The following is a 12,173-nucleotide window of genomic DNA, read 5'->3' as shown; positions in this document are numbered from 1 at the left end:
AAATCTTAAAATATTCAAAAAGTCTATTGTTCCTACATAATTATTTCTGGTAAATTGAACATAATGATTATAATCATATTTATATCGAATTGATGAACCCTTAAATTTAACTTTTATACAGATTTACTGATATTGTTTTGTTATCTTTTATAAGGAATCGTGAGAAATCAGTCAACCTGAACTGATGATCAAAGCTCACAAGAGAGAATTGTAAACAATATTATTACGAAATTTTAGAATGTCAGGTAAGAGACGTACAGCAGTTTTCAAGATCTGCTAAAATTATCAATTTATCAAGGAAAAACATGTTTACTGTCTATAAAAATGAGAAGAGAAAAACTAAGGTTTTATTTCTACTAAATATTAATATTTTGTTTGTTAATCTACATCCTTGTTTACAAAGACAACAACAACATAAATACATGTAAGGCAAAAATGCTGATTCTAAAAAGTTACTTGTATCAGTTGAATTAAAATTTAAACATTTTCATTAATTTCTACATATATTAGTTTTATGAGCCTGTTCTCTCAAATTAATTAAGTTCTTGATGAGGTGGGTGTCATTGGGGTCTGATCACAATTGGCTGATTATTTTTAAGAGTGACATGTGTAAGTCGAATAATTAAGCCTGAAAACTAGAAACGAAGAACATCAATATACGGGAAATTACATGAGCTATTATGGCAACGAGAAGCGGGATACAGGATAGAACAGAACAGAACAGAACATATTTTATTTCCAATTAAGGGCCCACAAGGGGCATACAGAGCATACACGTATAAGGAAAAAGAATATTGATTTGCAAAGATACATAGATACAAACATTTTTTTACATACAGTTACAATACGATTACTAACTCATATTCACTTTAATGAATTTACCAACAGCATTAAGGACTTGATTGTCTTCACAGTTTAATAAATAAATAAATTTATGCTGATTATCAAGTATAGAAAAATTTGGAATTCTTTGGCAAACAATTAAATTTAAGAAAGCATCTCTATCTGATTTAAAATTTTCACAGTTAGTTAAAAAATGGATTTCATCTTCAACACAGCCAGAGGAGCATTTTTTGCAAATAATTTCATTTTGTGGAAAATTTGAAAAACGACCATCTTCAATTTGAAGCTTATGAGCAGAAATACGTAATTTGCATATAGATCTTCTAAAATCAAAGTCCTTAATTAAAGAAAGAAAATTTCACATAATTAAACAGTTTTCACAACAGAAAGTTTTATCAACTGTGTTAATGATTAATGCATTTCATTTCATAATAGAAGAAAATTTTAATTATTTTTCTGGAATAATGCATTTATAAGGGTCGGCGGGAATAAAAAACGTGAAAAGTCAATTTTATTTTTATTTTGAAAATTGGCAAAATCGGGTCGGCGGATCCGTAAACCAACAAATAAAAAAACCGTGGCCTTATACTCTGCACATATGATTTTTAGTGGTTGTTTTTTCATTCCATTAGTTTTGTGCTCTGCCATTAACTATTGGTATATATATATATATATATATATATTAATTAAATAGTTATTATTGAACTACATGCATGATATACCATTAACTTTTGGTATATATATATATTAATTAAATAGTTATTATTGAGCTACATGCATGATATTCATGACAATAATTTTGTTTTTTTTTTCTCTGCAGGAAAACCAAATAAGTCCCCTTACCAAACACCAGGGTATCCTACCCAGGGTTACCCCACCGCTGGTTACCCTACTCAACAATATCAGCAAGGGCCACCAGGATACAGTAGTAGCTTTGCTCGTAAGTAATTGAAGTACATGTATTCAACATACCAGTAACCTAGAATGTAATTCTATCAAGTGAACCAATACCTATAGTCATGATAGTGGTGATTGTATGATAGGGTAAAACCTAGTGGATTCTGCTAGGTATTCACAGTTGTCTTAAAATAAATAAGAATATGTCGCCACAGAAGGCAATAACACTCAAATTTTCCCAGCATGGTATAAGTAAAAATTGGTGTTTTTAAGACTTTGGATCTGCTCTTTTGTCAAATTTAATACTTTGGAGTAAAATGCATGCTACATTTAATTTCTAGGCAATATAGGAAAGGTGTACTGACATAAGTAGTCTCTAAACACATTAGCTCCATGGAGCTTTCGTTAGTAGAAGCCATATTAACTATGTGTATCAGTGAGAAAAATGTAAAAGCATAAAAATATAGTATATACCAATACACATAATTAACAGCGCCTGGTGATGTTTGATAGCCTGACCGGTTTCGGTCCATAAAGGACCTTCATCAGAGGCAGAATGGTGGATTAATGTTTGCACCCTATTTATATAGATATGGTAACCGGCAGTTGAGTTAACCGGCGGTTGGGTTAACCGGCGGTTGGGTTAACCAGCGGTTGAGTTAACAGGCGGTTGGGTTAACCGGTGATTGAGTTAACCGGCGGTTGAGTTAACCGGCGGTTGGGTTAACCGGCGGTTGCGTTAACCGGTGGTTGAGTTTACCAGGCGGTTGAGTTAACCGGTGAAAAATCTCAGTGTGATTTTTCATGGTTACAATTATCTATATTTAGCTAATGTTCATGTTACAGTAAACTTTTTGACATGTTACGGTAAACATTTTTACACTATACGGTAAACATGTGACCTGATGATATAACCATATTTGGGCTTTAGCATTGGATAAAGGGTGTTTTAATAATTTAAGAAGTACATAGTAATCATTTAGTCTTGATCTTTGGCTTATGATCCACCTAAATATCAAGTCTTGGAATAGTATTTCATGGTAGTTATGTGATCTTAATATTTGGCTTATGATACACCTAAATATCAAGTCTTGAAATAGTACTTCCTAGTAGTCATGCAGTCTTGACCTCAGGCTTATGATACACCTGTATATCAAGTCTTGAAATAGTAATTCATGGTAGTCATGCAGTCTTGATCTTTGGCTTATGATACACCTAAATATCAAGTCTAATAATAGTATTTCATGGTAGTCCTGCAGTCTTGACGTTTTAGCTTGTGATACACCAAAGCATCAAGTCAAAACTATTATCCCCCCCCCCTAACCAAACAAAATTTGGTTTAGGGGGGGGGGGTTCTTATTGAGAATGCTTCATTTAAGCCTTTAGTACTCCTTTCAAGATCAAAGGTAGATGAATATTAATCCTCAGTGTTAGAAAGTTTTCAACACCTTAAGTTTGTAATGTAGGTATTACATATATACATCAATTTCAGGTAATCGCTAGGCTTACGCTTAGAGGTCCTATGCCAGTGAAAAATCAATAGGCAATATAGGAAAGGTGTACTGACATAAGTAGTCTCTAAACACATTAGCTCCATGGAGCTGTTAATTATGTGTATTGGTATATACTATATTTTTATGCTTCTACATTTAATTTCTACTTATTACTGCATCATGATTATAGTGACATTATAAAAGTTATATTTATACACTAAAATAAACTGATTATATCATTCTATTCATATATCTCAATATATATGTCTGAAAAGTTTTACCATATATTTGTTATTTCAGGGGCTAAATAATAGCTTTTATCATACTTTCATCTTGACAAAAGTAAAACCTCAACTACACATGTATGAATAAATACTTAAGATGTTAAAAATAGTATATGTATATAGCTTATCTAAGTGTGAACACACCTACTTTATGGCAAAGTTAGCTCGAAGTGTAAATGCACTTACAGACTGGCAAAGTTATCTCAAAGTGTTTTAAAGGTACTCATTATACTGAAATCATGCCCTAGATATAGGAAGATGTGGTGTGAGTGCCAATGAGACAACTCTCCATCCAAATAACAATTTAAAAAGTAAACCATTATAGGTTAAAGTACGGCCTTCAACACGGAGCCTTGGCTCACACCGAACAACAAGCTATAAAGGGCCCCAAAATTACTAGTGTAAAACAATTCAAACGGGAAAACCAATGGTCTAATCTATATAAACAAAACGAGAAACGAGAAAACGAGAAACACGTATATATTACATAAACAAACGACAACTACTGTACATCAGATTCCTGACTTAGGACAGGTGCAAACATTTGCAGCGGGATTAAACGTTTTAATGGATCCAAACCTTCTCCCTTTTTCTGAAACAATAGCATAGCATCACAACATAGAAAAACATACCATAAAATATCAATTGGCAGACTTAACTCAATCAAAAAACGACTGATTACACAATGACCTGTTCCTTTACCTCTTATAGCAAAATCATAACACACTCGCAATGTAGTAATGTCCAAGAATGTGACATCTGATCCATGCGACTAAGATGAAAGTATGATTTTATATAATGTCCAATGCATTTTTGATAAGAATAAAAGTTTCTTCAACTTTTAAAGCATGTAAACTTTTGTATTTAACAGATGGCTCACCAGCTCCAGGTGTGACAGTAACTCACATGGCACAGTCTTATCAATCTCCTGGAGCCTATGGTGCACCACCTCAGGGACCACCACCACCCTATTCATACGTAAGTGTCTTTAATAGCATATGTATAGTAACTGCTGAAGTTTTGTCATGTGAGTCATAATATGTTTAAGGATTTCTGAATATACCTGCGCTGACAAGTCTAGTTATTTCATAAGTTCTTTTAGTCAGTAATTTTGTTTACTTAAATTTAAAATTAAATGGACAACCAACAACCTGATTTACGACAAAACAATATATAAAAAATCAAATATAACAGGCAGCAACCACTGAATAACATGATCCTCATGAATTGGAACTGGCAAATAAAGAATGTGGCGTGTTAAACATGTTTGTGAGTGCTCAATCCTTCACCTAATCTGTTGTTTGTAACAAGTTATAATTTTGTTATTGTTCAATTGGAGTTTTAACAGCATAGACAATTTTGATTTAATAAACTAAATTTTGAGGAAAATGAAATAACTATTATTGTAAAAATAATATTAGAACTTGTTAATTGTCTAAATATTCACGAATAAAATGTTCAATTGTTTTTTATTTTATAATATCTCCTTTCGCCATTAAGAATTAGGTCAGAACCAAGAAAATAGTTCCTAGTTTTTAATAAGGAGGTAGTATGTATTAATCAATGAACATGCACATTTTCAGTATGTGAAAGTAATAAAATTGAGAATGGAAATGGGGAATGTGTCAAAGAGAAAACAACCCAACCAAATAAAAAACAACAGCAGAAGGTAACCAACAGGTCTTCAATGTAGCGAGAAATTCCCGCACCCGGAGGGGTCCTTCAGCTGGCCCCTAAACAAATATATACTAGTCCAGTGATAATTAACGCCATACTAATTTCCAAATTGTACACAAGAAACTAAAATTAAAATAATACCAGACTAACAAAGGCCAGAGGCTCCTGACTTGGGACAGGCGCAAAAATACGGCGGGGTTAAACATGTTTGTGAGATCTCAACCCTCCCCTTATACCTCTAACCAATGTAGAAAAGTAAACGCATAACAATACGCACATTAAAATTCAGTTCAAGAGAAGTCCGAGTCTGATGTCAGAAGATGTAGCCAAAGAAAAAAAACAAAATGACAATAATACATAAATAACAACAGACTACTAGCAGTTAACTGACATGCCAGCTCCAGACTTCAATTAAACTGACTGAAAGATTTCATCAAATGAACATTTAAGCATCCTTTTTCTTGCATAACAAATACCATTAAATATAATTAAATTTAATTGAGCAGACTACTTTTGTAAAAAGTGTATATATCCTTCTTGGCTATAAGTACATATTATATAAATGTTTGCACCTGTCCTAAGTTAGGAATCTGATGTACAGTAGTTGTCGTTTGTTTATGTAATATATACGTGTTTCTCGTTTCTCGTTTTGTTTATATAGATTAGACCGTTGGTTTTCCCATTTGAATGGTTTTACACTAGTAATTTTGGGGCCCTTTATAGCTTGTTGTTCGGTGTGAGCCAAGGCTCTGTGTTGAAGGCCGTACTTTAACCTATAATGGTTTAATTTTTAAATTGTTATTTGGATGGAGAGTTGTCTCATTGGCACTCACACCACATCTTCCTATATCTATATATTATAAGTTTGTTTTTTTTTTTATATTTTAGGCCCCTCCACAACAAGGTTATACAACACAACAAGGAGGTTATCCAACACAACAAGGAGGTTATCCAACACAACAACCACAACCATTTGTAGCCAATAATGTCTTTGATTCAGGTGCCAGGTTTGATGGAATAGCACAGCCCAATATACCTGTAAGTTTAGAGTTGAAGCAATTGTTCTGTACCAGCCATTAGTCATGCTTGTACAGGCTTCATTGAAGACAAACTACAACATCTGTATCATATCAAATCAAAATCATCAAAAGTACATGTATATAATTATGAAATAATTCATGGGGACTTGAATTCATACTGATATAAGCACAGGTTGGTCCTTTATACTAAATATTTTACCATGAGCAACATCGGGGGTTAAAATAGTGGCATAAATGGCAAACCGGTCGTAAAATCAGTATAAATACAAGACTCCATGAAATAGTTGTTTTCTAATAGGACAAATACAGCAATTCTTTTGGATCAAGGCGCTCAAGGTGTAGGCAAATATTTGCCATTTCTATAAATAAACGCACTTTTAAGTCGATGGTCAGGGGCGGATCCAGGATTTCAGATTAGGGGGGCGCTATTTTTATATTGAGGTTATTTTTTGGAAATATTCTTCTAAAGGGGTGCAATCTAGGTATTTCGAACTATTGTCAGGTACAGTCAGCAAGAAATTAAAGTTTCAAGTAGAAACCACCTAAATCCAACCTGACAACAATCTACAATCACTAGTATTATGGACGGACAGTTGTTAAACAATATGTTTCTGTTCCGCGAACAACCTCTCAGTTATGATGGCAAGGTCTCCTTCAAACTTGAAAAATCTTCAACAATCTCCTAACACCAATTACTTAAGCACTATATGTAAGAGATTCATTCTGCATATCTATGATTGAGTTTATAAAGCTGCAGCCCAAAACAAAAGCTGAAGATCATGCGAACATTTTATTTTGATTCTGTGTTTCTATGCAAACCAATCTACATTCAAGACACCAGCACTTCTAAAATAATCTATATATCAATATCATGTCATAAATATCTGTCAACCAATCCTTGAAAGACATTGGTGCTGGTAATTGCATGGTGATTAACAGAAAAACTGAAACATCACAAAAATAAGAAGCTCTTGTTTGCAGAATGTCAATGTGTCTTAGCCATTCAATATGGTTTCAATTATGTGAAATGAAACCACATGGTTTCAATTATGTGAAATGAAACCGGTTCATTTAAGAATTACTTTAAGACTCCATAACACCATCCTCGACAAACTTGGTTAGGACGATGGAAATGTAAAGAGTTGGCAGATAGACAGGCGGATTGAAGGAAGCAAAGTGAGACAAGACAGATCACATCAGCTCACATGACAAATACTAGATACTAGAATTAGATTTTGCAAACAGAAATTTCCACTTTTGGCAGTGATTTTCAATTGTCCTTTCATAATATGTTTTTACTTTTTGGATTTTTGGAGGTTGTGCCAGACTTTATATATACTGTGTTCGCCACAAACCACTAAAATCAGAATGAGATGCATTAACGAAGTTATTTTTTATTTTGTGGGGATCCCAGCCATGCATGTAATACGGTAAACATAATTCGGCACTTCGATATCAAAGAAATTGATTATAAAAACGGCAAATACAATGTAACAATTTTTTGTACTTTAACTGCTAAAACATTTTATTGTATTTTTCAGTCAGACACCTTCCTTTGAAGTATATAATATTTATAGAACTTGAATAAATCGTAGGTCAGTTGATTAGTAAACACGTTGATTCTGTTACTAAGTTACTTAGTATAGAAAGTCCCTGTTTAAACTGACTGTTTTATATACTTTGAATGTTAAGAAGGAATGGTCTCTGCTGATACTGAAACAAGTTGAAGACAACCCATACTTTGCAAATTTTAGGGGGGGCGCACGCCCGCCATGCCCCCGCCTAAATCCGCCCCTGATGGTAACCAACGGAGCAAACTGAATTAGTGACATGCTTAAACTATCTTCAATAATGTATTTTATAATACAGAGGTTTAGATAAATTAAAATGATAATTTTACTTATATGTATAAAAAAAATGGTTTATAAAACATTTTAGCATTGTTTGTTCCCGTTTCCTTGTTGTGATGATTTTCAGTTTCACAAGCGTCTATATTCTGTAAAATGCTTATATTCTTACATTTACATTATCTTACTACGACATTGGGTAGCTCATTCATAAAAAAGCATATGACAATGGAGCATGATCGGAACAGCCCAAACAATATATTCATATAACCAAGTGTGTGTACCTAAAGCATCTAAAGAACTTCATGTTAAAATAATATGTATATGATTTGGCTTTTCAAAATCAAAGAATCCTAATGATGTTAATCCTGTTACAGCTAATTTCCTAAAGCATGTAAAGCAAGACTTTGGTTAGCTTGCTTGCTTTGTTTTTATATTGTACAATCATTAGGATTACACCAAATTAAATTCAAATATTATATATACAAGTTAAATTTTGCCTATATATATTGTTTAAAGATGTCAATCTTATTTACAAAGCTTGTATAAACAATTATACAAGCAAAGCAAGCAAGCCAACCAAAGTTTTGTCTTACATGCATTAGGAAATTAGCTGTAAAGGGTTTGTTGTGAACAATGTTTATATACACGTCAGAGCTCATACAACTTATAAGTATTTTAACAAGCTAGCCAATCTAAAACATCCTGTTCTATCTAACATACTCTAATAATTATTTGTTGTTATGATCTGTGTGTAACCACATTTATATCATGTCATGGTTCATTGACTTCAGATCTTTAACATTGTACAATATTAAGTTTGTGTATATTTGTAAATACTTGCAATTGATAATTATTTGGTCATGTCTGTTTGGGATAATTTTATGAAAGTTTAATGTTTATATAGATTCTTACATTGAATCCAGTGTATTTTTCTGATATTTTTTTTTTTAAACGGTAAGGATTTAACATAAACAGAGAATTAATTTCTTCTGTTTCTTTTCAGCCTCCTCCACCAGGATATGCACCCAATGCTGCCCAATATGCCCAAATGCAGGGGCAGACTGTAATAGGAACACAACAAAGGAGTAACTTCTGGACCGGAGGTAGTGGAGGTGGATACACACTAGGAGGACTATAATTATGTTACTATGTAACTCATTAACACTTCACACCAATGTCAAATCTTCAGCATTCTAACGACTGCATGAAATCAATATTATTTAGATTTTTTTTTATAGGTGATTGGAAAATTAAAAGGCCAAAGCTTCGTTAGATTTAGGTAGATTTAACTGATGTGTGTATACTTATCAACATATATGTGTGAATTTTTAGGGAATATTGGAATATTTGTTTGTATGATTAAAATTAAGATCTTGTGTTCATGATTCCGTTACAAGGATTTGACAGCATTTTGTTCTAACTTCTATTTTTAAGAACTTTAAGAATGTGCTAGTTTTGTCACAATGATGCACACCTTAAAAGATTATAATTCTGGCATTGGTTGTATTTCTAAAACAGAAATTAAAATGTGTTGCCAGATCCTTGATAGCAAAGCATGGACACATCACACATGTTTGTGGGCAAATCAGTATTTTAATCAGATGGAATATTTGTAGGATTATACACTAATCATATCAGAAATCTTTTAAATTAAACTTCCATTTTGCAATTTACCAGAATTTTACAACATTAAAATCAATTCTAAAATGAAACCAAAGAAACGGTATCTTTGAACCATATATGGTAATGTATCCACTATAAATTCTTTAATAATGAGTAATATAAAAGTATACGATAAATATATATATATCGGTAGTGATTAAAGCTTTCAAAAAGGTGGAAGGCAGCAGTACACCCACCTTCATCAACAATGTATGAAACACTTTTTTTGTACTTGAAAACATCACATTTTTGGTAAATAAACATTATGTGATAAAGCCCTGGTTTATATCTTTTTGTAGTTGTCAAACTTATATTTTATAGAGTAATTTTTTGTCATACCCGACTCTTAGTCAACATTTTTTTTTTAAGTGTCTGTTGTTGAAATTTTTGTTGTTTAAAAGTGATAAAATAAATATATTATATCTTCAAGATCAAAATTTTCATTTATTTTAAGTATATGTATCTACTATTTAAGATACTTTTGATGTCTTTATTGTATATATTTATTATTGTTGAATTATTGTATATTTTAATTGTTACTGTTTTCTGTGATATAAATAATTTTTCAATAAAGTTGCAGAAAATTCCATTGTCGTAAATAATGTAGTAAAATTATTTAATTTCTTCCCTGTATACCAATGAATATTAAAAAATAAATTGACCCACATTTATGTACTGTGGATTCATTGTTATTTAAGAAATAATTTCTTCATGTCATGCTCTATGCTCATTTTAACATGGGTAGGCATTGTATTTGTCGATATTTTACACTGAGCGTAAGCGAGGTAAAAAATGTGGTCAAATATAATGCCTACCCATATTAAAATGAGCATAGAGCATGTCATGAAGGAATTATTTTGATTCTAATAGGACAAATACAGTATTTTTATAGGTCAAAGCGTACGAAATTACCGTAAAAATGTTTGGCTGCTCCCGTTTCCTCCTGGAGGAGTCTGTGCATTGCATTTCATATTTGATAAGTTTAAAAACTAAGAGCAGGGTAGATATATGATGTTTCATAAAATAATAATAATAAAAGTTCATGTTAGCTGCTTAAAAGTCTATATTTTAAAGGATACAGATGGAAATAACATTAATATAAACAGTAGGTTTGTGCGCATGTGTCAACCATATTTTGTGCTCATTAGAACACGGCTTTGTTTACAAAGCGTAATAAGGGCTTCATATTAGAATCGTTGGGTATCAATTTTCGTGTGTCTCATGGGTACAGCTGAAACACAAATTCAAAGGTTTAACAAAATTACTAGTACAAATTTTCTATAGGCTTTGAATTCAGAGATTTACAAAACCACAAAATCATGTATCCACGAAAATGCAAATTTTCCTCAATTCACAAAAATTGATAAATAAATGAATCGACAGTATTGGTCCTTTATGACTACAGTATTGAAACCCCAACTTTATACAATTTCTTTTGATTTAATAAATTAATTCAGTTTTTGGGACATAACAAAAATATTTTTTATTGATAAGATGAACAGTGTTATACATACAATAATGATTCACTAGATCATTGCAGCTCACTACAAGTTATCTGCATAATTTTAGAAAACATCAAATTCTTACCTGAAATAATGTCTCAAATTATTTGGTGTATGAATTTAAGGTAATGAATACTTTGCTGAACAACAAAGGTTTCAATTCTCTTAGGCAAAGTTTACCTTCAATGGTTTGGGCATTTTGTGTCCCATTTAGATAAAAATATCTGCTTGTATGTATACATCATTTACTGTCTTCATTTTGGATGTAAAAACAATGAGGAGATGATGTAGAATTGCTAATGAGACAACTATCAAATAGAGATTAAATTACCAAGGAAAGTGACAAGTAACTCCAGGTCATTGTACAACCTTCAACAATGAGCATCATTAATAATGTATAGTTATAGCAAAATGTGTAACAAATGAGAGGTGGAATAAATCAGAAACAAAATTTAGTGCATTTTAGGTAATTCAGGAAGATGCTTAGCCATCCAATATATCAAAGACAGAATCATTTGGTTTGATAAATGTGATGCCTAGTATGTATTTTATAGCAATGAGCCTGTCATTCAGTGCAGTCGTTTGTTGGTGTCTGTCATACCTATTTTTATTCCCCAACAGTAGCAGAGGGGGCATGCAGTTTTACCCTTGTCCGTCTGTACTTCCCAAATTGGTTTCCATTCTCGAACTTTAGTTTCTGTGGTCCCAACAGTTTATAGGACAAAAAGGGCCCAAATAAGCATTTTTCTTGGTTTTTGCACAACAACTTTTGTAAAAGTAAACAGACATCTATGAAATTTTAATATAAGGTTTATGACAACGACAGGAAGGTTGGGGTTGATTTTGGGAGTTTTTGTCCCAACAGTTTAGGAATTAGGGACCAAAAAAGGTCCCTTATAAGCATTTTTTTTGTTTTTTGCACAAT

The 12,173-nt window shown here is 32.2% G+C and overlaps 1 protein-coding gene across 1 annotated transcript; it reads left to right on the top strand.

Annotated features, from left to right (window-relative positions):
• Positions 1–135: 135 nt before the first annotated feature.
• Positions 136–10,333, top strand: LOC134708286 (DAZ-associated protein 2-like). The gene is made up of 5 exons (XM_063568706.1): positions 136–245; positions 1,664–1,783; positions 4,389–4,495; positions 6,083–6,232; positions 9,088–10,333. The coding sequence occupies exons 1-5, from the start codon at positions 239–241 to the stop codon at positions 9,220–9,222; spliced, it is 519 nt and encodes a 172-aa protein (XP_063424776.1). The 5' UTR covers positions 136–238; the 3' UTR covers positions 9,223–10,333.
• The last annotated feature ends 1,840 nt before the right edge of the window (positions 10,334–12,173 follow it).

The sequence above is a fragment of the Mytilus trossulus genome, chromosome 2 (assembly GCF_036588685.1).
Source record: "Mytilus trossulus isolate FHL-02 chromosome 2, PNRI_Mtr1.1.1.hap1, whole genome shotgun sequence".
Taxonomy (NCBI): domain Eukaryota; kingdom Metazoa; phylum Mollusca; class Bivalvia; order Mytilida; family Mytilidae; genus Mytilus; species Mytilus trossulus.
This window is presented reverse-complemented; position numbering and strand designations above follow the sequence as displayed.